At 41.6% G+C, this 25,764-nt stretch overlaps 1 protein-coding gene across 1 annotated transcript in view; it reads right to left on the bottom strand.

The window, feature by feature from the left end:
• Adamtsl3 (ADAMTS like 3) overlaps positions 1-25,764 on the bottom strand; it is a 299,460-nt gene that overhangs the window by 84,069 nt on the left and 189,627 nt on the right. The window contains exons 14-17 of the mRNA XM_051206607.1: positions 18,813-18,960; positions 17,034-17,118; positions 6,453-6,742; positions 1,632-1,761 (exon numbers count right to left, since the gene is read on the bottom strand). Of these exons, the coding sequence (XP_051062564.1) occupies positions 1,632-1,761; positions 6,453-6,742; positions 17,034-17,118; positions 18,813-18,960 (653 nt within the window). The remainder of the gene's footprint in view (positions 1-1,631; positions 1,762-6,452; positions 6,743-17,033; positions 17,119-18,812; positions 18,961-25,764) is intronic.

Raw genomic sequence — 25,764 nt, 5'->3', positions numbered from 1 at the left:
CTCGGTATTTTTGACAGGTGTCAACCAAGTCAGACACATCAACAGGAAACACTGACATCTCATTGCAGGTAAGGTTTTACCAAGCACGAGGCACCTCTGAGCTGATCTCCTCTAGAGACACTCCAGGATACAGGACAAGGATCATGAAGGAAGGATGCCCATGTCCAGGCTGCAGAGGACCTGGTGATCAGAGCTGCCCAACCTCCTTGATCCTCATTCTTATGCCATCTAGGCAGGAGGGTCACAGAAGCATCAAGAGAATTCAAGCATAACTTGTTTCCTGAATGTTCATAAAACACACTTACATTTTCTCCAGATGGCAGACAGTAGACACAATAACCTTCCTCCATCATTTACAGTTCTAGACATAGCAAAACCTGCCTTTAACAGTGAAGGCAGCGTATCAGGTTGACAACTAATCACTAAGATTCCAGAAGAGGACAAAGGGTGATGGAATGGGCTCTCAATTTTTTTGGCTTCTAATTTTTACTAAAGCAAAGAGTGGCTGACACAATAAAGGTAGACAAAGGAAAAGGACAGCCAGGGCCAGGCTGGGAAAGGTCTGTGTGACAGACCAATGATGTTATGTTACCATCATCTGTAGCCAGCAACACCCAGGGAAAGAGAACCAAGGCAAGGAAGCAGATTAACTTTTAAGGTCAGTCCTTCAAATCAAAGAGACCATAACAAATCAACCTCAGCTGTTCTGGGGTTATGGCATTTCAAACTCCATAATCTGAGACCTAAGGTAAGACAGAAGTAAACACGTCCTTGTGTGCTTATTTGTTGCTGTGATAAAACATTGACTGGGAAGGAAGGGGTTTTTTTGTTTTGTGCATGTGTGTGAGTGTGTGTATATTGCTTTTTTGTCTTGGTTTTTTGTTTGTTTGTTTGTTTGTTTTGTTTTGTTTTGTTTTTTGCTTTCAGGTTACTGTCCATCACTGAAGGAAGCCAGTCTGGAACATGGAGGCAGGAACAGAAGCAGAGGCCATGGAGGAACTGGCTTGTTCCCTGTGGTTTGCTCAGCTTGCTTCCTTATACAACCCAGGACCATCTACCCATGGGTTGTACTGCCTACACTGTGTTAGGTCTCCCTGTATTAGTTGTTAATAGAGTGAATGAACCACAATCATGCTCACAGGCCAATCTGATGGAGGCAGTTCCTCAGATCAGTGCCCTCTTCCCATATGACTCTAATTTGTGCCAAGTTGATAAAAACTAACCAGCATAGGATGGTAGCAGCATCTCTGTGTGAGTTTTAGGTGACAAGCAGATCACTGAGTTATCCAAAACTACAGATGAAGCGCCTGCTGTGGGCCCTTGTAACTTCTCCCTCAGATGTTCTGCCATCAGAGGGAGAAGCTCCTTTGTGGACACTAGGCAGAAGAAGGCTGATTTTTATAATAGCAGGGCAGTTTGTGTTCATTGATGTTTGATGCAAATGGAAGCTTAACAGGAACTCTGCCTGGCTTAGTTGCCCTAGAATGTACTTCAGAGAAACTGGGACCACAGTATAAGTTGAGCAGACGAGAGCTCTGAGTGGGCTGAGCTGATCTACCTTGATGAGTTTGTGAGACTCCCTGCACAGTGAGTTTCTCTTTTAAGACAGCTGTTACTGTCCTGGCACATACCTGGGTGGGCAGGGCTCCGTGTTACAGGCCTGACTCATTGCTGGAGGACGGTGAACTAGGTCACAGAGGCTGTCATTGACAGTCTGCTGGGTCTGGATGTGTAAGCACACAGCAATGGCTTCTTGCCGGCCTAAAAGGCAGGAAGACAGACAACACATATGCAGAACATCTTACCAAACAAAGAAGAAAACAGGATTTTGGGACTTGACATCACCAGGACATTGCCCTTTTGACTGCATCTGAAGTCATCTGTGAGCAAAGCCCAAGACTCCAGCCCTTGACACTCCTCCAATCACCTCTAGGCAGACCCTCTTCTCTCTCTGCCAAAATCTCCTTACCTGGAAACAATTAGGAGTAGCCAACACTCAGAATCATCTGCTTCCTAAGGAAAGCTTGGTGTATGTCTGCAAACAGGGTGTATCTTCCCATCACGTACAACAGTTTTCCTAAGGGAAACTTTACATGTTCTGCTAAAGAATATCATTTTTTTCTAGATCACCACCCATTGATAAATCCAGCTGTACTTTGAATCATACAATTAGAAAGTGATTAGTGATGCTTTTATCAGCAGAAATGCCTCCCATTGCAGAAGTGTGTGGTGTCCTTTCATCCAAGTCTACAACTCATGAGGCCAAGAAAACAGCATTCATATCTTTGTTGTACATATGTAACAATAAGGAATTTGAAATTTAGAGAGAAACTAAGACTGAAACAGTGGTGAAATAAAAACTGAAGATTTGGCCTGGGGAGATGGCTCAGCCCCTAATGTGCTTGTTGCACAAGGGTGAGGAGCAGAGTTTAGATCCCCAAACCCAAGTAAATGTTCAGTGGGTGTGGCCATTCATCTGAATTCCAGCCTCAGAAGGCAGAGAGCTGGGCTCCCCACAGCAGGCTGCCTAGGGAGACTAGCGGAACCCATATCCATGAGCTCACAGTTTGACTGAGTGACTCTGCTTCAGTGAATAAAGTGGATGACTTATCAAAGGTGATTTTTGACATCACTTAGGGCCTCTACATCTGCATCCACACACATAAGCACAGACATGCATATACACATGCAACACACACACACACACACACACACACACACCTGAGAATGCAAAGATTAAAAAAATAGATACGTAGGTGGGAAAAATTACATGGAAGAATAAATTCCCTGCCTCTGGATTCAGCAGTCTCTGTCTTGTGCTCTGGGAATTCTAGAATGTGGCCATGGCCTTCACATGCTGTAATGGTCCTTGTGTAAATGTGAACATTTGAGGTCATATTTTCCCTTAGAGGCCAGATAGACAAATCTATGTGACTTCTAAAGCCAATGCTCTCAATCAGTATTCTTTGTCTGTTGAGACAAAAATGAAAAATTATTGGAAACTTGGAATTGGGTGAAATGTAACTCAAATTTTTTTATGTAAAAAAAATCTAATGAAAACAGTGACTATTATTTGAAATACGCAAATATATTCACTTTCATGTCAAATACACATTCCGTTATGTTACAAGTTTGTGGCCCTTTTTCTGAATGCCATGTTTCAATTCAACCATTTTACAGCATTTTGCAGAATATAGTATAGGCCAAAATACTTGTAAGATGGATGTTTTGTTTTTTTTTTGCTCAGTTCTGATAAATTTTCTCACACTGTCTTCGTCTGCATTGTGATGGCCAGAGGCAGTCAGCAGACATCCTCTTTGAGTGTTTCAAACAAGTTCTGATTACCCCCAAATACAAGAAGACATGGCTACAGCCCAATAACTCTAACATTTATTTCAAAATATCAAATCTCTTAACAGCCTCATAGGAGAATGGATGCTCATTTCCTAATAGATTTTGTTTTCTCTTTTAAATCTAAGAAAACTGCATTCATATTTCAAATGCATTTCAACTTGTTAACAAATTCTTTAAACATATATTCAGAATATTTTGGAATATTTTATGCAGACAGACTTGGGGGAAGGTCTTAGAGCACCACTTGAAATCATTTAGATAGAATTTACAACACCCATGACATACTTTTTGCCAACAGAAAAAAAGTTAAAGAATCTACTAAATAATTTGGAATATTTATTGGTGTAGAATATATTTTCCAAAGGTAGCCACAAAATATTTCCTAGACCACATTATGATCCAACAACGATTTTAACACTTCTTACTTCTGGAGGAGGTTTGATCAAATAGTGATCTTTAAAACAGAAAAAGGTAAAATTTAAAATTTATGAAAATAAGTTCATTTTATTCCTAACAAAATTCAGGTCACTACATTTTGATGCTTAGAGCATGTTAATTAGTGTGTTCAATGGAGTGTATATAATAAATTCCTTTTGTTATATGAGAATATATCCCTCATACTTGATTTCTACAGTGTTTTGATAAAAGTGCCATTTCCCAGTTACACACACACACACACTCTCACACACACACACACACACAGTCATATGGCAATAACAAGGAAACATTCAAAGAAATATGTTCCTGGGTAATCTTTCATTGTGCAAACATAGTGCCCTTGCACAAACAAGACAGAAGTGACATCTCTACATGATACCATATAACGGGACCCTAATCATGTATGTGATGGCACATGGCCACATCTACCACATCTATATGCACATGGATATAAAAATATACACTCAAACTCTTCATCAAGAAATAAATAAATGATGAATGGGTAAACAAAGATTCTAACAGTGGAAGCAGAGCCAATAAAATATACAGCCAGGAATTGTGGCACACTCATTTAATCCCAGCATTTGGGAGGCAGAAGCAGGCAGATCTTTATGAGTGTGAGGTCAGCCTGGTCTTCACTGTGAGTTCCAATCTAGCTAGGGCTATATAGTAATACCCTATCTCAAAGAACAAACAAAAGACCCCAAAGAACACGTACTTTTTTTGTTGTTGTTAGTTTTGATCAATTTGAGCTAGGTTATTGAAAAGTTCATACCACACCCTCACATATAAGGGGTGTGATATATGCCTGGAGGTATGTGTGTGATATGTGTATGTGTGTGATATTTGTATGTGATATATATGTGTGTGCATACTTGTGCCTGAGATCATATTGAAAAGATTAGCTAGTATGATTAAGTGCAAACTATTACAACCCTTCAGGCAATGAGAAGAGAGGAAACAGTATGTTATGGATCCAGAGAAGTCCAGAGAACAGTGCCACACTTTAGAAAATGTGCCAGTCACTCACTGTCCCACACAGGTGCCTTCTTTTCAGGAAACCATGAAGAAACAGCTGGTAAAGATTAAAGGTTATTGAAGGCTGTTTGGCCTTATGATGGGCACCATAAACATCACTGGGGCCTGACAGGAAGTGACCAATTATATTAAGAGTAGCTGAAAAAAAAACTACCACTCGTGGCCTGTCAAGATTTGAAGGGATTTGGAGAGAGCTAAACAATGAGGGCTAATGTACCGTGTCAGGAACACATCTCCTCAGGGAGCATGTTAAAATGAGTCCAGAGTGAGCTGATTCAACTTTTATTCTTTCCACTGCTTGTAGGACTCATCAAGAGAAAGAGGCACTTTCTATATGCCAAGACTTGACAGTGTTATGGTTTCCAAGATGTATAAATAGAGGTATCCGAGGTCCTGAGCTTGGAGGAAGGGTGTTAAGTTTGGGGCAAACGTGACAGCTTTGGAGGACACTGAGGCTCTGGAGATAAGAGACATGCTTGTGTTTCAGGTCCAGGTAAATCAGAAAGGCTAAATTCCTAGTGAGATGGAATGAACTTCTTGGAATGAGGGTACAGCAAGTGAGAGAGGGAAAGAAATGGAGACAGCTAAGGCTCTTGTGTAGCCCAGGGTGGCCTCAAACTCACTAGCACAGGGTAATCTTGAAAATCCTGATCTCCTTGCCTCTGCTTCTCCAGTATGGGGTCCACAGGCATGCCCCAGTGCACTTGACTCAGCTACGGGTCCCTTCTCTAAATTCCTCAAAGACAGCTCCAAACACAAAACAGTAGCTTTGCTATGGCCTTGAGTAAGGCACATGCCACTTCAGCTGAGCTCAGTGCCAAAGTGGGAGTGTGACAGAGCAGAGCTCCAGAGTGGGTGTGTTTAGAGCCTGAAACAGACAGAGAAGGGAAAGAAGGTAAGGGACACTGGAGGGCAAGGACTGAGAATTTAGTCACAAAAGTGAGGGGTTGAGTCACAGTGGTTGCCTTTGAGTTCTTACCTACTAGGGCATTCTAAGCCACCATCTCAAGAGCCCCAACAAGAGTGGAGCAGGCTCATAAGCCAACAGATCAGGGTAGCTGCTGCTTTTGCTTTCTGACCTTCTTTGAGGGGTGACACCAGAAGGTGCCTAGGGAGTGAACCCACTGCATAGCAGCTGGCTGGACAGCAAAGTCAAGACTTACAGGACAGAGTGGCAGGGTCCTGGATCACTTGGGAAACTAGGCTCTTTCTTGTTAGTAAAATTTCTAATTTTCCTGGTTGTTACATTTTCTTTTAAATCAAGTGTTTGTACATGCATACATGCAGGTACAAGTGACTAACAAGGCCAGATATCAACCTTGGGTGTTGTTCCTTAGGAAACCATGTACCTTGATTCTGAAACATGGCATCTCACTGTCCTGGGGCTCACTGATTAGCCCAGATTAATTGACCTAAAAATCTGCTTCACCAAGAGGGGTTGAGGTTCACTGGTTAATAAAGAATAAGTTAGAAAATATAAAAGAAAGAAAAAACATAGTTTTGCTATTGAATAAATTCATCCCTTTTAGACTTTTGTTAATTTGCATATCTGGCTTAAGGGATGAAGTCATACCCTTCTTAATAGGCCACATTATCTATCCCTTAGGAAGGGGTTTGAATACCTCCCAAACATGTTGCAGTGCAGGGCGTAAAACCAGCATACTCCCAGTCGTAAATCATCTCACTGTCCTTCTCCTGGAGAGTGCCACTCAGCTTTGGAGACATAGGACTCTGGTCACAGGCTTCAAGGAGACAGGGTCGCTCGGTGGGCAACTTGGGACCTTCACACTCCTCCTCAGGGAGCTCAGTCTCTGTCTGTGTGAATGTGAGGAGCACCCGACACCTCACCTCGCGCACCTGAATGCCAGGCCCACACGTGGTGCTGCAGGCTGACCAGGGCTCTGGGATGAACCTGAGAAACATCAGAAGCCGGGAGAGGGGTCATATGTGGGCCATAAGAGGAATGCTATGGTTCTGGTGACTGTCAATTATGTAGTTAATGTCTTTTAAAATTTACAACCAACAGAGAAGTCTTCTTTTTGCCTCCACACACACACACACACACACACACACACACACACACACACACACACACAAATCAAAGTTCTGGGCTAAGATCAGCATAAAGCACTACAACATTTTTAAAGATGTAATGAATAAGCCATCACTCAGAGATAAGTATGTGATTCCATTTACAAGATGGGTATTTTCACTAGTCTTTATTCAGCCAGTTGATGGTGAGCTTCTCCTTTGTAATGGGGAGTATTGTTGAACCTTTTCCAGAAGAGCTTCAGGGTAAGGCAAACGTGTGTGCACAGTTAATGAAGCTACATTGTCCTCCTTTTGTGTTTAACAAATACCTGGGCTTCTAAATGTTCTTGAACATAGGTGGGAGCCCACAAACCAGACTTAGAGTGAAACATTTATTCTTTACCTCGAATTATTACCCACTAAGTCATAAGGGTTGTCAGACAGGGCCTCTCAAATCAAATCCAGCTTAGAACTGTTCTTGTAACAGCCCATCAGCTACAAATGACTTTTATAGTTTGACACTGTTGGTGATGAAAGAGGGTAATATTTTGTGACATATGAAAATTAAACAGAATCCACATTTTAGTGTCTATAATGAAAACCGTACCAGGGACACAGCCACACTCATTTGTCAACCTCTCATTTATGGCGTTTTTCTGCTACTGGGCAGAACCAAATGTTTACAAACAGAACATTTATTCTTTGTAACCTAAAATATTTGCTCTCTGGACCTCTTCAGAAAATATTTCTAACCCTTGTACTCATTCAATAAAAACAAACAAACAAACAAAAAAACCCACAAGGTTCAGCAGGGACACGTACACATAAGGTACTCTGAAGCAATACTTTGTATCACAGGATATTAATAAAGTGACAGGAGGGTGGGGAGGTGGCTTAGTGGGTAAGAGTGCTTGCTGTATGACCATTACAAAGCTGGATGTGGTAGTGGGCTCTCCTAGCCCTCCTATGGAAAAGTGGAGAAAGGAGAATGACCCAGAAACTCAAGGGCCAGCTAACCTGGAAAATGCAGAATAGTGGCAGAGACAAGAGAGACTCTGCCTCAAACAAGGCAGAGGGTGCGACTCTTTCTTGACTCCTAAAAGTCTTCCTCTGGGCTCCACACATGCTCTGTGACATACATGCCTATACTTATCACACACACAACACACACACACACACACACACACACACAATATTCACATGTATACATATACACATATACACAAATACATTTTTAAAAACTTAAAAGAAAATAAAGTGATAGGTGAAAATTCAGTGACAGATCAAGTTTGGAAAACTCTGGGTTGAGTAATGTCAGTCAACAGGTTTATTTACTCGAACACCTCTCCTATGATTATGATATTTGACTTCACACTATACTAAGTGAGATAAATACAATGTGATTCATTGTATAAGCAGAATTCAGGCTCCCATGTGTCAAACGGTGTCTGTCTGCTAGACATCTGCTCGATAGCACGAGAAGCAAGAAGAGATGCAGTTCCCAATATTAATGTCCCACATTTACTAAGCCTTTGAACAAAGTACTTCCAAATGCTTCCCAAATCCTGTATGCAATGACTAAGACACTTGATTGACTCTCCTGGGAGCCCACAGCCATGCTGGGGTGTGGCTTATTAACCTCAGTCTGATAACCCCCAAGCTTCTGTCTACTTTACACTCTCCTCTGAATACTCTCCAGCTCTGCTTCATACTATCTGGTCCTGAAACTATGTTCTGCTGTGAAATAAAGTAACTCAGCTTCACTTGAGTAGCCATCTCTGAAAAGAATTACTGTCCCTGCCTCCAACCCCGCTGCTGTTGCAGAAATGAGCATCTGTCAAAACTCATTGAGGGTGCCCCTTAAACAGATACAACTCATGCATACACTCATTATTAAAACTTCTACTTTTAGGGTCACAGTGAGAGGGAACTTGGTAAGCCAATATTGAAGAAAATCTAGACAGCAACATGAAGCAGAAAGCATTTTCAAAAATTAACCTAAAGTTGTAGGCAGTGTAGTAGCTTCCGCCCATGTCCTAATGCTGTAAACCCTCAGAATATGTGCTCGCACCATAGTCTACAGCAAGGAGGACACAAGTGAATTTACTAAGGTTACACATTTAGAGATAATCCTGTGTTGTCATGGTGGACCCAGTATCACCATGCAAACCTTCAGAAATAGGAGTATCTGAGGTGGAAGCCAGAGGTGAGGGGGGCTGTCTTAAAGCCCGAGAAGCTCTCAACTTCTGCTACTGGCCCAAAGTTAGAAGAGGATACATGCCATAGAATGCAGGTGGACTCTAGAAATTGAGAACAATCCCCCAACAAGCTACAAGGAAATAGGGATTCTTCTTGTGGTACAACAAAGAAAAGAAATAGAAAAAAAAAAAAAGAAAAGTAAATATAGTAGAAGAAAATATTCATGAACCCTAGAAAGATCCAGACTCCAGAATCTCTGACTAGGCTGGCAAGATGGCCAGCTGTCAAGCCTGAGGACCTGAGTTCAATCCTGGGCCCCATGTGGTGGAAAGAGAGAATCAACTGCAAGCTGTCCTCTGACCTCCTCACTCACGTGTGGCACATGTGCATACCCAGGCATGAACACACACACACAAACACACACACACACAGACACAAATTAAGCCTTTATTTATCAATATTATTGAAACACAAGTCATACCTGGATTTGTTTTAGAGAAGTACTCTAATTTTTAATTGTATGGGCACATATCCAAATGGGCAAATAATTAAAACAGCAGGAAGAATAGCTGCCAATAAAGGGAGAAAAGGCAGTTTAGTATAAAAGTAAAACAAAAGGGCTAAAACAAAAGGACAAAAAGAAGGTGTAACTAATAGAGAAAAAAAAAAATGAGCAGAGGTTGGACATAGTGCCGCACGCCTGTAACACCAGCATTTAGTAGCTGGAGGCAGGAGACTGGGAAGTTTGAAGCCTTTACAGTAGTCTGCCAGTGGACACCTTGTCTCAACAAACAGAACAATTGTTCTCTAACCAAAGAATAAACCTATCAGACGAGGTATCATGGTTTGAAATTTATCCAAGACATAAAATTAACTGAAAACTTTGGGAAAAAAGAATTCAAAAATAATTCATAATTATATTCATGTATAAATATGAAACAAAGATATGCAACATAAAATGGCCAATTTCCCCAGAATTCAGCTAACACAATGTATATCTTACATATATGATTTAATATTATTGTTATATTCCCTCCTTAATTTTATAAGTGAGAAAAGCCAGCCCTTAGAAATATAAGAACATTTCTATAATTCTATGAACTGAAAAATGGAAGTTTTATGCAGAATATGCTGGTCTGGTACAACTAAAACTCTGCAGCGCTGGGGAGGGTCCAGTAAGACGGCATAGCAGGTAAAAATGCTCGCTGCCAAGCCTAGCTCAACCTGAGTTCATTTCCTAGGTCCCATATGATGGAGCTGACTCATGGAAGTGTTGTTCTCATCTCCACACACATGTGCTACGGCACATACAAGCCCATGCACACACACTAATAATAAATAAAAATTAATCTTTAAAAATTTGAAATGTTGAGTCGATTCTGACCCCAAAGATCTGAACAAATTGAAAGGACACCCTCTACCCTGGAGCACAAGATTCACAACTACAAAGACTGCTGCTTTCCCTAAAACTGGTCTAATTTCAATCTAAATATCTGAGGTTATTAGAATTTGGGGCCAAAAAGACACAAAACAATTCTAAAGATTTATGGAAGAGAAGATGCAATAATAGAGTAATTTCTTAACCTGCTTTTAAAAAAATAGAATTAAAAGGTGAAAATTGGGAATTGGAGAGATGATTAAGCAGTTAAAAGCATTTGCTGCCCCATAAAAATAAATTTACCTTGATTTTATTGTGTATAGGATTTTACGTGTATGGTGTTTTGCCTGCAGGTATATCTGTGTACTATATGTTTGCAGTGTCTACAGAGGCCAGAAAAAGGTACAGGATACCCTGGTACTAGAGTTACCAACAGTTGTGAGTGACCCGTGGGTGCTGGGAATCGAACCTGGATCATTTAGAAGAGAAGCCAGTGCTCTTATCTGCTGAGACATCTGTCTAGTTCCCAATTTTATCTAATTCTATTTCATCTTCAGCTTGTGCAGAGGACCTGAGTTCAGTTCCAAGCACCCAGATGGTAACTCACAATGTCAGTAACTCCAGTTCCAGGGAATAAGACATAGTCTTCTGTCCTCCTGGAGCACTGGACAGACACACGGGTGACAGATGGACATATATGTAGGCAAAACAAGCACACACATAAACAAATCTGAAAATGTTTTTCAAAAAGATAAAATAACTCACATAATATGGTATTAGCAATGAAGTATTAACTCACTAATGACATTTAAACATCAATGTGAGGGCATTTTGGATTATTCAACTATGCTCAGGCAATCATTTAATTTTTTGAAATTAAGTTGTGCTAATTTTTTAAACATGGTAATATAAAACCCTCCGTGAACTGAAGTTCACTTCAAAAAAATACTAAATGGGGAAGGATATTTTCTTCAAAGATAATTTTTTCAATGTTAACCAAATAAGAGAGAAGGGTGTTGCTGGTGGTGAGGGAAGTGGACACTGAGTTTCTGAAAGGAAACTTGACAGCAAAAAAGGCCTTCAATGAGCCTATCTTTTGGTCCAGAAATCTCACTCCCACAGGGATATCCCCCCGGTTAACTAGAAACCTGTCGTTTGAGATTTGCTGCAGTTTGTTTTACATGGTAAGTTAACTAGAAACAAATTGCAGACAATGTAGAATAGTAAAGATTATACCATCTTCCTGGTTAATACCCTTCAACTGCTACGGCCTCCAGGAAAAGTTCAGGCTCTTTACCGAACCTGTGCTATCACCAATATGTGCTCCATTCTTCCGTTACTGACCCCCTCAATCCTGCAGGACTTCATCTATACACAAAGATCCTCAACATCCAGAAAACATGGCCCAGCCACCCAATACACATCCAGTGCCCCACACGTCTGTCACACGGTGCTTCTGACACCTTTAGAACGTCTCAAATCATCCTTCCCAGGAAGCCATCCCTGACACCTAACAATTCCTAACATGGTCTTATAACCCTGTGGTAGTTTGAATGTAATTGGACCCCATAAACTCAGGGAGTGGCACTATTAGGAGGTGTGGCTTTGTTGAAGTGGGTATGGCCTTATTGGAGGAAGTGTGTCACTGTGGGGACAGGTTTTGAGGTCTCATATAGGCCCAAGCCACACCCAGGGTTTCAGACCACTTCCTGTTGCTCCTTCTTATCAAGATGTAGCCAGTACCATGTCTGCCTACAGGCCACCATGTCCCCACCATGATTATAATGGACTGGACCTCTGAAATTGTAAGCAAGTCACCCCAATTAAGTATTTTCCTTTATAAGAGTTTCCACGGTCAAGTTTTTCTTCACAGCAATAGAAACCCTAAGCAATACAAACACCAAGACACCACAATGCATTGTGATCTTAGAATCTAACAGTATAACTTAGGATAGAAGAAACCTGAATTCCTGTCAGCTCACCAGATACTGAAGCCCCTTCTATGGTACAGGCTGAGCCTCCCTACCCAAAATGCTTGGCACCAAGAGTTCCTCAGATGTTGAATATTTTTAAGTTTCAGAATATCTGCACATACATTATGAAATATCCTGAGGATAGGCTCAGGTCTGAACACAAAATTCCCATGTATCCTAGATATTTAATGCATGAAACCTGAAGGTAATACATAGTTTTAAGTGTATCTGAATTTTGACTGCAGCCCATTGTAGGTCATCTGGTATCATGTTGGTGCTTACACATTCCCAGAGTTTGGGTTATTTTGTAATTTGTGCATATGGACTGGAGTTGCCCAGCTGCTATGTCAGTTTATCAAATCTCTCTCTGTCCATCACTGACTGACTAGCTCTGAACCAGGCCAGCTGTTAGTCTTCCAGCACCTTGGCTTACACAGCCCCCAAAGAAAGACAATCCTAACACCTCAGGCACTGCACATTAAATGACTATAATCCCCACAGCACAATCACAACATGGTCTTCCCCAAAAGAAGTCTCTGTGTCATCCATGGTTAGAAAAACAGATTCCTGAAACATAACCTGACTCGGCTTTAGCAAATACAATCCCCACCCACAGCAAAGCCAAAACAGCAGTGAAGAAAACACATAATGTCTGTTTGTCCTGTTTCTTTAGTTTTCATATATGGGAAATGGGAGTTAGGGTAACAAAACCACTGAAATGTTGGGAATCCCAGAGAAGTACAGAAGGCTCTGGGAAGAATTTAAAAATGTGACAACAAATGACAAAGCAACAACCATATTGACTGAGAACACATTCCACAGCTGACAGCCAGGAAGGTCAGAACAGCAGTTCTCTTGGCTTCATTTTATAAACTCTATTTTTCTTTATTTTCCTAATTAAAACAAAAGTCGTTTGAACACTCACTCTCTATGTGAATTCAGAGCTCAGTCTTGGTAAACCACAGCGGTGGGAGTATTTATCTTTTCCCTGCTGGCTTGGCAGGTTTTCCTCGAGGGATGTGAAATACAGCTGGGATCATCCTTTCCTTTATTGTCAACAAGCAAGCATCCCAGACCACAAAAGACAGTTGCCATAAAAGGGTGATCTGGAAGCTGAAATATGTTGCAGTTTTGTTTGGAAGTGAAGGCAATGAATAGAATCAGGAATGGCAGGAAACTCAAAACTCCACACCATCCAGCCAAGATCAGGACAGCGAATTCCAGGCAATGAGACAATACAGGAGGGTTGCATAGAGACTTCAGACCTCAGAGTGGGAGAAGGCAGGGATGGGCAGAGGCCACACAACAGGTGCAGGCTTCTGGGGGTTCCACAAAGCAAGGATAACATGGAGTCCTTTCAGGAGCAGAGAGCATATCGGCTTTGCTTTGTGGTAGAGGGAAGAGAAGCCCCTATCTAAGTCAGGTGGTGCTGGCAGAAATGCAGGCTTGGAGCAGACATGGGAGGAACATACTATAGCTATAGTGTATCCATTATTGCTGCCTACTAATTCATTAAAATGAACAGTGTTTTCTGAACTTTAAAGGGACCCAACTACCTGTTCTGTTAGTTCCAAAATTTGTATTCACAGACAGCCCTTTGTTTTCTATTGCTGTGATAATATACCAGGACCAAATGCAACTTGAGAAGGAAAGGGTTTACATTGACCCCATTACAGTCTATCATTGAGGAATAAAAAAAGGAACCCAAGTAGGGTAGGAATCCAGAGACAGAAACTGAAGTAGAGATCACAAAGGAATGCTGTCTACTATCTTACTTCTTATATCTTGCCGAGCTTGTGTATTTATACAAGCCAGGACCACCATGAAGGGTTAGCACCACCTGCCAGCAGGCTGGGCCCTCCCACATCCATTATTAATCAAGAAAATGCCACACAAGCTTGCCAACAAACCATTTTTATGGGGGCATTTTCTCAATTGATGACTCTAACTCATATCCAGTTAATACAAACCTAACCAGCACACACTTCCTAGCCCTTGGAGGAGCCTGGAGTGCTTGTTACAAATGCAAGTGATGCCAAGTAGGGCAGCACTTAGAAAGCAGAGAATCATGAGTTCAAGGCCAGCAAAAGCAACAAGATACTCCTGACTGAATTCATAGACAAAATATAGAATAGAAATGATCACAGTCTTGGAATGGGTAGGTAACAGAGACTGTTCAATAGATACAAGAGTTCATGTTGAGAATGATGAACACAGTTTGGACAGGTTGGACAACCACATGAATGTTCTTAGTGATGCTTAACTGTACACTTTCAAACGGTTAAAGTGCCAAGCCTTGTGTTTGCATGTAAAACCACAGGAAGAGGAGAAATGCATTACTGTTGAAAAAAAAAATTTTAAGTGGTGATACTCCATTTTTCTTTGTTGAGTTGCTTATTTTTAGATTTTTGAAAAAGGGTCTCATACTGTAGCTCAGAATGGCCTTGGAACTCACTATGTACTATAGGCTGCTCTCAAACTCATGTCAATCTTCCTGCTTCAGCTGCTATGATTATAGATGTGAGCCACTAGGCCCTACTTCATTACAACTTAAAAAAAAAGATAGCCCAAATGAGTTTGATTGGAGGTGATATAAGGACCACATTTTAAACGCATCAGTTCTTTAAAACTTGTTTCCCTTTTAGAGAGACATGGAAGTATGCAAAAGTGCTCTGATATGCGCTGTGTTTGGTCAGTGGGGTGGGGCAGGTGCAGTACTGACACTGTAGAGAAGGCAAGTGTGGCCTGAACGGCTCACCGTGAACACCTGAGGCTTCTTTGTTCACTGTGCTGCCCTTCCTTGTAGGTTTGAAATTCTCTATAATAAAAACACTTTCAAAAACTATTCAAGGGGAGTGTAGGTCTGACAGCAAGGGAAGGCCGAGAAAGGGGTGAAGGGCAGTGCCAGCCTGCTGTATGTAGGTCCCATGCATGCCTGCACTCTGCAACCCTGGGGCCATTCAGTTGCAGCATTCATAGTTCCATCTGTGGTGGAAGTCAAGCCTGTGGCAGACCAAGATTGAGCTGAGGGCTCTTGGCCTATCACTAAAGGGAACTTAGTCCTTCACATCCCTCTGGGGCTCCCTGCTAAGCTGGACCATGCTCCTTCAACACAATGGCAAATGGAATTGATCAGATAAGAGGAACAGGTTGGTAAGAGAACTGAAAACTACAGCGGATGAAAACTAAGAATGATGGACTTAGAAAAGACAAGTTCTTAGGACCTGTGACTAGTTTCTCCCAAGTTAGGGAAGCAAGGGATGTATCATAGGGATGACTGTTTCAAAAAATGGACATTAAAAGAAGCTATATTTTGGATCAAGAGGACAACATTATCTGTTCAAATGTGGGAGTACAGATGGAGCTAGAAGCAACTCAAGCTACAACAAAGTACTTGTGTTGTTCAACTAGAATGAGCTGTGTAGTGACCTCGCCCACTGCTGAAGGTGTTGAGTTGTTATAAAGGAGAGTCCCATGCTGTGGAAAGGGAAACAGGCTATGGTACTATGAGAATTGGAGCTGAGAACCACCATTATGAACTACGGGCCTTGCACAAGGTTTTGCCTCTCTATTTGATTCTCTTTATTTGTAAAAGAAGCAGGTTGGAGTTGACATCTCAGGGAAACGAGCCAGATGGCTGTTGAGATCCTCTTTCCTGTCCCATCTGTGAATTGCTTTCTTTGCAGCTAGCTTGTCAGCACTCCAGACTCAACTGCCCACTGTGGGATCAGCTGTCCTGTCCAATTACTCCAATCTATCACGGGTGCGTCCAATTACTCCAATCTATCACGGGTGCTGCTGTTCTGATGGACTCCTGGGCTAGACATCTCAGACATCTCTGCTTCCTTCTTCTCTTTGGCTCTCTCCTCTCTCTCTCTCTCTCTCTCTCTCTCTCTCTCTCTCTCTCTCTCTCTCTCTCTCTCTCTCTCTCTCTCTCTCTCTCTGCCTCAAGAATGCTTCTTTGACTTGCTCTTGACTCTGCAAGTCTGTTGACACCATTTAAAGCTGGCCTCAACACATGGCAAGCAGCAAGTAGTTGCTGATTTCTAAATTAGAATGGACCCTGGAGAGTCAAACCCAACCTGCCCCCTTTATAACAAAGAATGAACTACCAACACTGAGCAGCGAGGTCATGTGGTTCACAGTGGTGGTTCCTAGCTCTAGTCCACACAGTACCATGTTCTTTCTGTTTCTCCCTGTCCCAGCAGCCCAGGGACTTCTTCTCAGGCCACCCTGGTGTGTTTCAGCATCATTAGTTTTACAGAGATTGGCCATGATTTCAGCTCAGGATGATTAGTTTATTTGTACAATACTATGATGGTCTTCAATTAAACCTCATGTGCACATCCAAGAACTATCCCCACTCGTCCCTGCAAGAGAGCAAGGGTCTGCTTTGAGTTAAAGAACACAATCTTTTCCGTGCTTCTCACACATACTGCCAAAGCAGGACTGCTGAATTGTGAAATAAAAAGAACTTCTAGCCAGTTCAGGCTCTCTGGAGTCGGTAAATCCAGGTCACTTGGATACTAAATGTATCGTTGAACTCCAATGAGTACAAAAATGACATATATCATGTAAACTGGCTGAGCCCTGATTATGTCCATAAAAGGTCCTGAACTCACTTTGGTTCTTCTGTGGCTATTCTGGTCTCTTCTAGCTCTTGGGCTTGTTTCAGCCAAGGTAATTTTGCTTCCACTGGACTTTTTTCTGAAGAAAAAAGAAAAAAAAGAAAGTAAACAATGAATTTAATTAATAACCATCATTAAGGACTTTGAAAAATGTGTGTTATTGACTGGAGAGTTCATTACCATTGCGGTTATACTTTTCAAATGCATAGTACATTTGCTTCTGGAATGAATAAAATTCCTGCTATTTTTAATTAACATATTATAAGTACACCCAAAATGATCCCTGTTATATAGCTGATGTGGTTGAATATCCCAAAGTTAAACACATAAATGCCTTATATAACTCAATACCCCTTTCTGCTCGTTTCATATGGAAGCTCTCATTCCAACAATACCAGAGTCTTCTTTTTGCCCCAAATTCTTGTCTCTTGAATTAATAAATTAATAGAGAAAAGCAAATATCAAGAGGCCAATGAAGTGGAAAGATGAGAGTCTGTGTGTGGCTTACCCAAATTCCACTGTTACCACGGGAAATGAAAACCATCTACATAGGCATGGAAGGGACAGTTGCTCTGCCCTTCTGTCCTTTAAGACTTCCATGGCAGGAGAAGAGAGCTAATCCAGTTGTGAAGGGAAGAATTTGGAGATACTTTAGGGAGATTAGAGACACTGAGAAAGCCCTGTTGACAACAGAGGTTAAGAAAAGGCTTCAAGACACGAACATATAATGACTATATGCCTGCCATGGCAACTACTGATCTTTCTACATGATGGGCTCAGTCAGACAAATGTAGGACTATATGTATAAACAAGGAACTGAGAATCCCTGGGGAAGAATTTTGCCATTCTTTCTGAAGTACTAAGGAAAAGTCTTTACAGAGGTGAGAACAACCTTTTTCCATCCCCCCCTTTTTTTAAATCACATCTCTTCTCTCTCTCTCTCTCTCTCTCTCTCTCTCTCTCTCTCTCTGTGTGTGTGTGTGTGTGTGTGTGTGTGTGCTCATGTAACACTCGTGCATAGGTCAGAGGACAATTTTTAGAAGTCATGATTCTCTACTTCTACCACAAGGGTTCCAAGGATTGAACCAGGTTGTCTGGGTTGGCAAGTACCTTTACCTGCTGAGCCAGCTCTGTAGCTATCTTTTACTATATCAAGACAATATCTGTCATAAGGATAGGCACAGGGAAATAATCATGGGATGGGTAGCAAATATCTAAGAGGTGATCAAGATTTGATAGTCATAAATGTCTACTTGTCCACATGGATCAAATGAGAAATCCTAAAGGCAATCAAAGACCCAGAGTGGCAATTAAGTCTTCACTCATCTCATGTGCTATGACACATGATAACATCAGCATGCCTCTGTCAAGGGGCACTACAGTAGCAAGGTACCCACACTACTCAAGAGCAAAGATGGATGAGAAGAGTTATTCTGGGCTGAACCCCCTCCCTCTCTGTTATTGATCCTCCTTCCCTTCTTCATTCTCTCCTTTTCCTTCCCCTCCTCATCTTTCTTTCTTTTAAGGAAAAAATTTATGTCCACCATGAAATGTGAGGCCAAACCTAGACAGATGAGAACCACCCTGTGTGAACTATATAAACAACAATCCAGTTTCCCTTCCATATCATAAATCACCGTAGTCCAACTTCCTTAGCCAGATCTCTCGTAAACTGTCAACAAAACCATCCTCATAGCAGAAGATTGTTGTCTAGTACTGAATGAGAGTTGGAAAACCCTACTTGATTTCAACTACAGCACACCTCACGTTTACCTTTAGGCTTATAGCATGGGATGGGGATGACACACTCTTCCTTGATGTGCAGCTTCATTTGTGGGTTGCATCCCCCGACGTGCTGCCCACGGTGGTTGATACACAGAACCACTCGGTAGCGCAACCCTCGGCCACAAGTCACTGTGCACTTTGAGAAAAGATGGGAGAAGCCAATGAGTAGCTTTACCTGGAAATGGTGAACACAGTCATCATTTTTAACACTCTGAGGGGGAACTATGGATCTATGTGACCATTAAACACAAAGACCTCCACATAAGATGTTGTGTGGAGGAGATGGAGGCTGATTTTCTGGAATGCTTGTATTTCAGGGACTTCCCTTATACAGCCCCCTTCTAATTTTCTTTGTTTTCTGCCTGTGCCTGGTGCCTGTGAGGTCAGATGAGGGTGTCAGATCCACCATGTGAGTGCTGGGAATTGTCTGGAACAGTAGTTGGTGCTCTTAACCACTGAGCCATCCCTCCGGTCTCATATAACTTTCAGTTCAAAGGTATTTAAGATGAGTTTATAACACAAGAAAAGCAAATATTCTGAATTTCCTGAGTTCCAAATCAAATATGAAAGAAAACTTAAACTCTTCAGAAGACATTATCCAAAGCAGTTCATGAAAGTGAAAGGAATTCTAAACAATGGATCTAAGAAAACTAACTTTAACCAACCACTCCAGAGGACTAAATTATCTGTTCTGTCTACAGTGATCTTGCAGAGTTGTTATATAAAAGAGACTGTCAGGGATACTTTCATCCACACAGTTATGAGAAAACTACCATAGAGGATGGGGAGACAGCTCAGTCAGTTAAAGTCCTTGGGCAAGCATGAGGAGGGCCAGAGTTTGCGTTCCCAGTACCCATGTAAAGAGTTGGGCATGGCAGGGGGCGCCTGTAATCCCTGGCAGACACGAGGAGATCCTTGAGGCTTGCTGGCTACCCTTGAATAGATGAGCTCCGGGTTCAGTGAGAGAACCCGTGTCACAAAAATGGAGGGGAAAATAAGATGGCATCCAAAACTGATCTGCAACCTTTGTACATACAAACACATTGCACATACAAACTGCCATAGATGGGCAGTTAAAGTCACAAAACATGGTGATTTATTTTTCCCTGACTTTACATGAACTAGTGTGGTTAGTATTTTATTCACTGTATTATTGACATCTATTTATAATTTGACAACTATTCTTGCCTATAAATGGAGTGTTTTCAAGTCATGTGAAAATCTAGTAAGACTTCTGAGTTTATCTTGCACGTTCTGATAGCTTGTATGTGAGAATATGCACCTTTTAAAATTGTTAGGCTTTAAATGTTTTACTGACACATGCTCATTGCACAAAGTGGTGAGCTTCTAAGGCTATTTTCATTCAAATGTATCATGTACTTTGACCACATTCATTCCCATTACCCTCTCCTGTGCCCCCTCTCACTGGTCTCCTTCCTTTTCCAAATAACCCTCCTCCTCCTCCTTCTTCCTTCGTGTGTGTGTGTGTGTGTGTGTGTGTGTGTGTATACTCTATGTTCCATATCAGAGAGAAAACATGTCATGTTTGTCCCTCTAAGTCTTGCTTACCATTAGAGACCTCAGGCCCCTTGGGTTCTAGGAAGACAAGGCTTTAATCAAGGCATGAAAGCAAACCCCAAAGCCTGCCATCTGGGATCCAAGGCAGTTTGACTGTGGTCACCCATTATTCCAGCCCCATTCCTTTCTCTAGCACCTCTGAGATTGTTATGAAGTTGTGTAAGTCAAATAAGCACCATAAAACTGTTTACTTATGAACTAAGCCTGCTTCCCTGATGTGTAAAGGCCAGGGTCCTGGATACCCATGAGTAGAGATCTTCTTTGTCTGATGGGCTAACACTCTACTTTTTATTAGAGTGCTCTCTCTCTCTCTCTCTCTTTCTCTCTCTCTCTCTCAACAGAAGACCTATGAATGCCAGGCAAGTGCTCTACCACTGAGCTTCATCCCTACCCATCTGCCATTCTTGAAATCACCAAACAAACTCTGTAGTGAAGTGGGTGACTAGACCTAGAACCTAGACCCTGTTTCTGAAAAATTGACTCACTCACTCTCAAATTTATCAATTTGAAATATGTGTGTATATACATGATATCAAAAAACTCTTCATGTCATATACTATAAAGTCAGTAACAATGATTGCTGAATCCACATCTCAACCCAGCAGAGAGTATATGCACAACTTTTTGAGCCCCATTTCACCTACCAGAAAGGCTTATTTCAAACAAAACTGACTTTTCATATATAATATTTTACCATAACTTAAAATAGATTTAGGTTGTTTTGATTTAATAATAACTGAATTCAAGAGAACATTGACATTTAGAACCCTCTGGCCAGAGGAAACAAGTGATTTTATTTACTGTGTGCATTTTCTTGGAGAATGGTAAAACAGGATGATAGACATAAGGCTTTAAAACATAAAAATACATTAAAGCTTTGTAGGAGAGTAGCTTGAAAAGTGAATTCAAGAGCAGAATTACATAAGTGAAGTAGTCAAGGAGTTCATTCCTGCTGTTTATAGATGATGGAAGGGACAGAAATGAGCAAGACATTTAGAGTTCCCTGGACATAGTTTTTAAAATGCCGTAACAGTTTTATTTTAAAATGTCAGTCAGCATTCACCACACACTGGAAATGGTATTCTTTGCTATTAAGCTTACCATAAAATGAATATGTCAACCTAAATACAGGGAGAGGGGTAAATCATTTTCCAAACTTCTTTTAGGGGGAATGTGGAAGCAAATACAGACAAGGTTCTCCAGACTGACATTTAGCATTGCTATCTCAAGCTAGCCAACTCACATATATCCCAAATCCACTGCAAGTACAACCACCTTCCTGGAACCTTCCTGGACCCTCTAAGTGGGATGAATCTCTTCACCTTGTGTCCCAGAAGCCATACCACATCACTCAGGACCAACCACAAAAGTCCACTGTACTACAGCTGTTGGCATGTTTAGCTGTGCAACTAAATTCTAAGCCTTTGGGAGATGGAGGCTGGCTTTCTCTATTTCCAGCATTCCAGTTGATACACTAAACAGATGACTATCTAATTAATGTGGGCATATTGTAGTCCCATGCAAAAAGAGCTACAGAAACTTAAATCCATTATGACTTCCTTTCTAGAAAATTAACAGTCTAAGATAACATTAAATAAAGGCACCTGCATTGTTTACCTTGGGCTAATCTAACTGAATTTTATTTGTTCTAGAAGCTAATTCTCCTGTCTCTACACAGTTAATGTGAATGAGGTCTTGTCAAACCCCTTCTCTATTTGTCCTGTTCCCTTCATGTTTTCTAAGAAGACACTTGCCTCCAAAGGCCTTTCCTGGTGTGTGGCTGTCTGGCTTCAATGACTTAAACCATGACTTTTCTCAAAAAGGTGTCCAGTGTCTTACCTTCTGTGTTACGACACATTTCTAATGTCACATCAGCATTTCCACCTTCAACTTCCAGTTCTTAGAAACACGTTCTCGCTTTAATCTACACAAACCAGAACCACCTTCACTTTTTAAAATGCTTATTTTGTCAGTTCCTGGAGAATCTCACACACTGTATGAGCATAGTCACTCTCTTCCACCAGCTCCTGCCAGATGCACCCTCCCCTTTCTCTACCCACCTGAGTCTGTGTCATCATATTTTTAAAACATCCATCAAGTGAAGTTAGTGCTGCCCATATTCCTGGGTGTGTGACCACACTCTGGAGCATGTTAGACCTACTAGAAGCCACAACTTTGAAGAAAACTAAATCTCCATGACCACCTCTCCACGCCATGCTTGGTTTTGTCTGGTTTGAGTTTACAGAGGTCTTTGTCCATGCCACCACATGGGCGAGTTCATATATACACCTGCCTTGTTGTATCTTTATGTTTGTTTTGTTTTTGAGACAGGTTTCTCTTATCAGCCCTAGCTACTCTGTAACTCACTCTGTAGACCAGCCTAGCCTGTAACTAAGAGATCCTCTTCCTGAGTGCCAGGAATAAAGGTGTGTGCCACCACCAGCCAGCTAGCCCTCCTGTGTCTTAATGATTTACTACAGCCATAGATCAATGGATCTCTCTAACCTCATCAGAGAAATTTCTTTTTATAATATATGATGATTAACATAGATCCACAACTGGTCAAAGTACAGAGGGAAAAAATAGCTATGGAGTATTCAGCCCTAAAAGAGATACTTATAGCACACCCTCTCTCCCACGAGGCTCCAGGATCATCGTGGAAGATGAGGCATGAAGACTTTAAGGGCCAGAAATAGCAGACGACTACAACAAAACAGTGTTTTTCAGCCACAACTATACTTTTTTTCCCAACTTCTAGGTATGCTATTTATTTGATATTATCTTCTTGGCCACCAACCCCAGCTGTGTTCTCTCTAAGCTCTTGCTTGCTCAGACTCTATCTTCAAAGAGGTTAAGCATTACAAGGGCAACAATAACTTTATCGCTGTAGCTTTGGCATTTGTATCTTCCACATGTACTACAGCCCGTAATAGTAATAAATCTTTCCCTGAACTGATACTTGTGACTACTCTCACATTGTCCTATCTTCTAGAGCTCTTTGAATATAAGGACTATGTTTACATATATTATTTATTTACATATTTGGTTTTTCTGTGTGATATGTATGTGTGCATGCATGTTTGCATATGTGAGGGTTCATGTGTATGCATGTGCATGTATATTTAGAGACAAGAAGCTGACATGGGGTATTGCCCTTGATCATCTTCCATTTACTGATTTTGGATAATCTAGCCATTTAGCTTGCTTCAGAATCCTCTCTTTCTCTTTCCCAAGTTCTGGGGTTGCAGGTAGTCATCAGGTCTGCCAGACTTTAAAGTGAGTTCTTTGGAATCTGAATTCTGATTATGTGGTGTGGTAGTTTGAAAGAAAATGACCCCCATACACCCAACGAGAATGGTATTATTAGGAGGTCTAGTTGGCCTCCTAGAATTAGAATGGCCTAGTTGGAGGAAGTGGTCCCAGGGTGAGGGACAGCTTTTAAGGTCTCAGATGCTTAAAACCTTCCCAGTGTCACTGTCATTTCCTGCTGCCTTCAGATCCAGATGTAGGACTCTTCAGCTACCTCTCTATAGCACCATGTATGCCTGCATGTCACCATGCTTTCTACCATGACCATCTGAACTGTAAGCCAGCCCCAATTAAATGTTTACCTTTTTAAGAGTTGCAGTGGTCATGGTGTCTCTTCATAGCAATAGAAACCCTAAGATAGAAGTTATTACCAGGGATTTGTCCATTGCTATGATAAACCTGAGCATGTTTTTGTTGGGAGGAATGTGGACTTCAGGACTTTGGATTAGAAAAGCCGTTGAATGCTTTAAGTTGGGCTTAATGGACCACACTTGTAGGAACATGGAAGACAGGGGTGCCGAGGCTGATTTGAACCCTGGGGGCCTAGGTCAATAGGTTTCAGAGGAGAAGAATATTAACATGTGGTCTAGAGGCCTAGAGATTGCTCTTGTGATATTTTGGCTGAGAACTTTTTTTCCCCTTGCTTGAAAAGTCCCCCTGAGGCTACCTTGAAGAGTTGTGCCTCAGTTGCATTGGCAGAGGAAATCTCAAACAGTCTAGTTTTGACTCTGTTGTGTGGTTACAAGAGTTAACTCTTATGATGATCTATAATGAAAAGGAGCAAGCTGAGCAAGGAAAAATTCAAAATGTACAGCTCAAAGAGAAAAGGGGCGCCAGGAAGTAGAATGGCCCTAACTCCTGTGTTCAAGGAGATAAACAGATTAAATTAAATACTGATGTTAAATGCAATAAAGGGAGTGGTGAACTGCAGCAAGCTCCTACTCAACTAAGTATCCAAAATGTGAAAAGTAGTTAAAGAGAAGCTTAAAGCAGGGTGTGTAGTACAGACTTTTAATACAACATTGGGAAGGCAGAGGCTGGGAGATCTCTTGAGTTTGAGGTCAGTCTGGTCTGCAGAATGAATTCCAGGACAGCCAATCTTAGGCAGTAAAGGAAACCATCAAAACCAGAAAGCTGGTAACGAAGTAATTGTATGAGGGTGCCATGTTCCAGTCCCATGAAGCAGCAGCACATGGCAGTTAGCTCCTTGCTTCTAGCTTAAGAGTCAAGGATAAAAGAAGGGAATTATGAATTCTCTATCCATGACTAAGGAAAGCCACTGAGGCCTGGCATGCATCAGAAGTGTCCCTGAATGGTGGCCTAGAGATACCATTGTGAGAAACTGTGAAGATGAAGCCTGGATTGTTTTGGAGACCCAAAAATGTTGGAGGTTCCAGAGTGATGGGATACCTGCCAGGAAGAGCTGCTGACAGGGACTGAAACCAAGAGAAAGACGTGTGCTGCAGTCATCAGAGCTGAAAAGAGCTGGAGATCTGAAGAGTGCTTTGACAATAGACATGGAGATGCAAAGTTTGGAGTTTGCCCAGCTGTTATCAGGCCTTGCTTTGGTCCAGTATTTCCTCAAATGCTCCCTTTCCTCCCTTTCAGAACAGTAATGCATATTCAGTACCATTATATGTTGGAAGCATGTGATCTGCTTTTTCATTTTGATTTTACAGAGGTCTAAAGTAAAGAAATTTCAGTGGTCTCAGAAGAGACTTTGAACTTTGGACTTTTAAATGTTGTTGAGGCTGTGATAGAGAGAGTATGGGCACTTCTGAAGTTGGACTTAATGCATTTTTGCATTGTGGCTACAAGCTTATGGGGGCCAGGGAGTGGAATGTGGTAGTTTGAAAGTAAATGGTTCCCCACAGAACCATAGGGAGTGGCACTATCAGGAGGTGTGTCCTTGTTGGAGGAAGTGGTCACTGGGGGCAGGCTTTGAGGACTCAGAAGCTTAAGGCACACCCAGTGTCACTGTCACTTCCTGCTGCCTACAGATGCAGATATAGGACTCTCAGCTACCTCTCCAGCACCATGTCCACCTGCATGT

Source organism: Phodopus roborovskii, unplaced genomic scaffold (assembly GCF_943737965.1).
Source record: "Phodopus roborovskii unplaced genomic scaffold, PHOROB, whole genome shotgun sequence".
NCBI classification, from domain to species: domain Eukaryota; kingdom Metazoa; phylum Chordata; class Mammalia; order Rodentia; family Cricetidae; genus Phodopus; species Phodopus roborovskii.
Note: the sequence above shows the minus strand (reverse complement) of the source record. Positions and strands in the feature narration are given on the sequence as shown.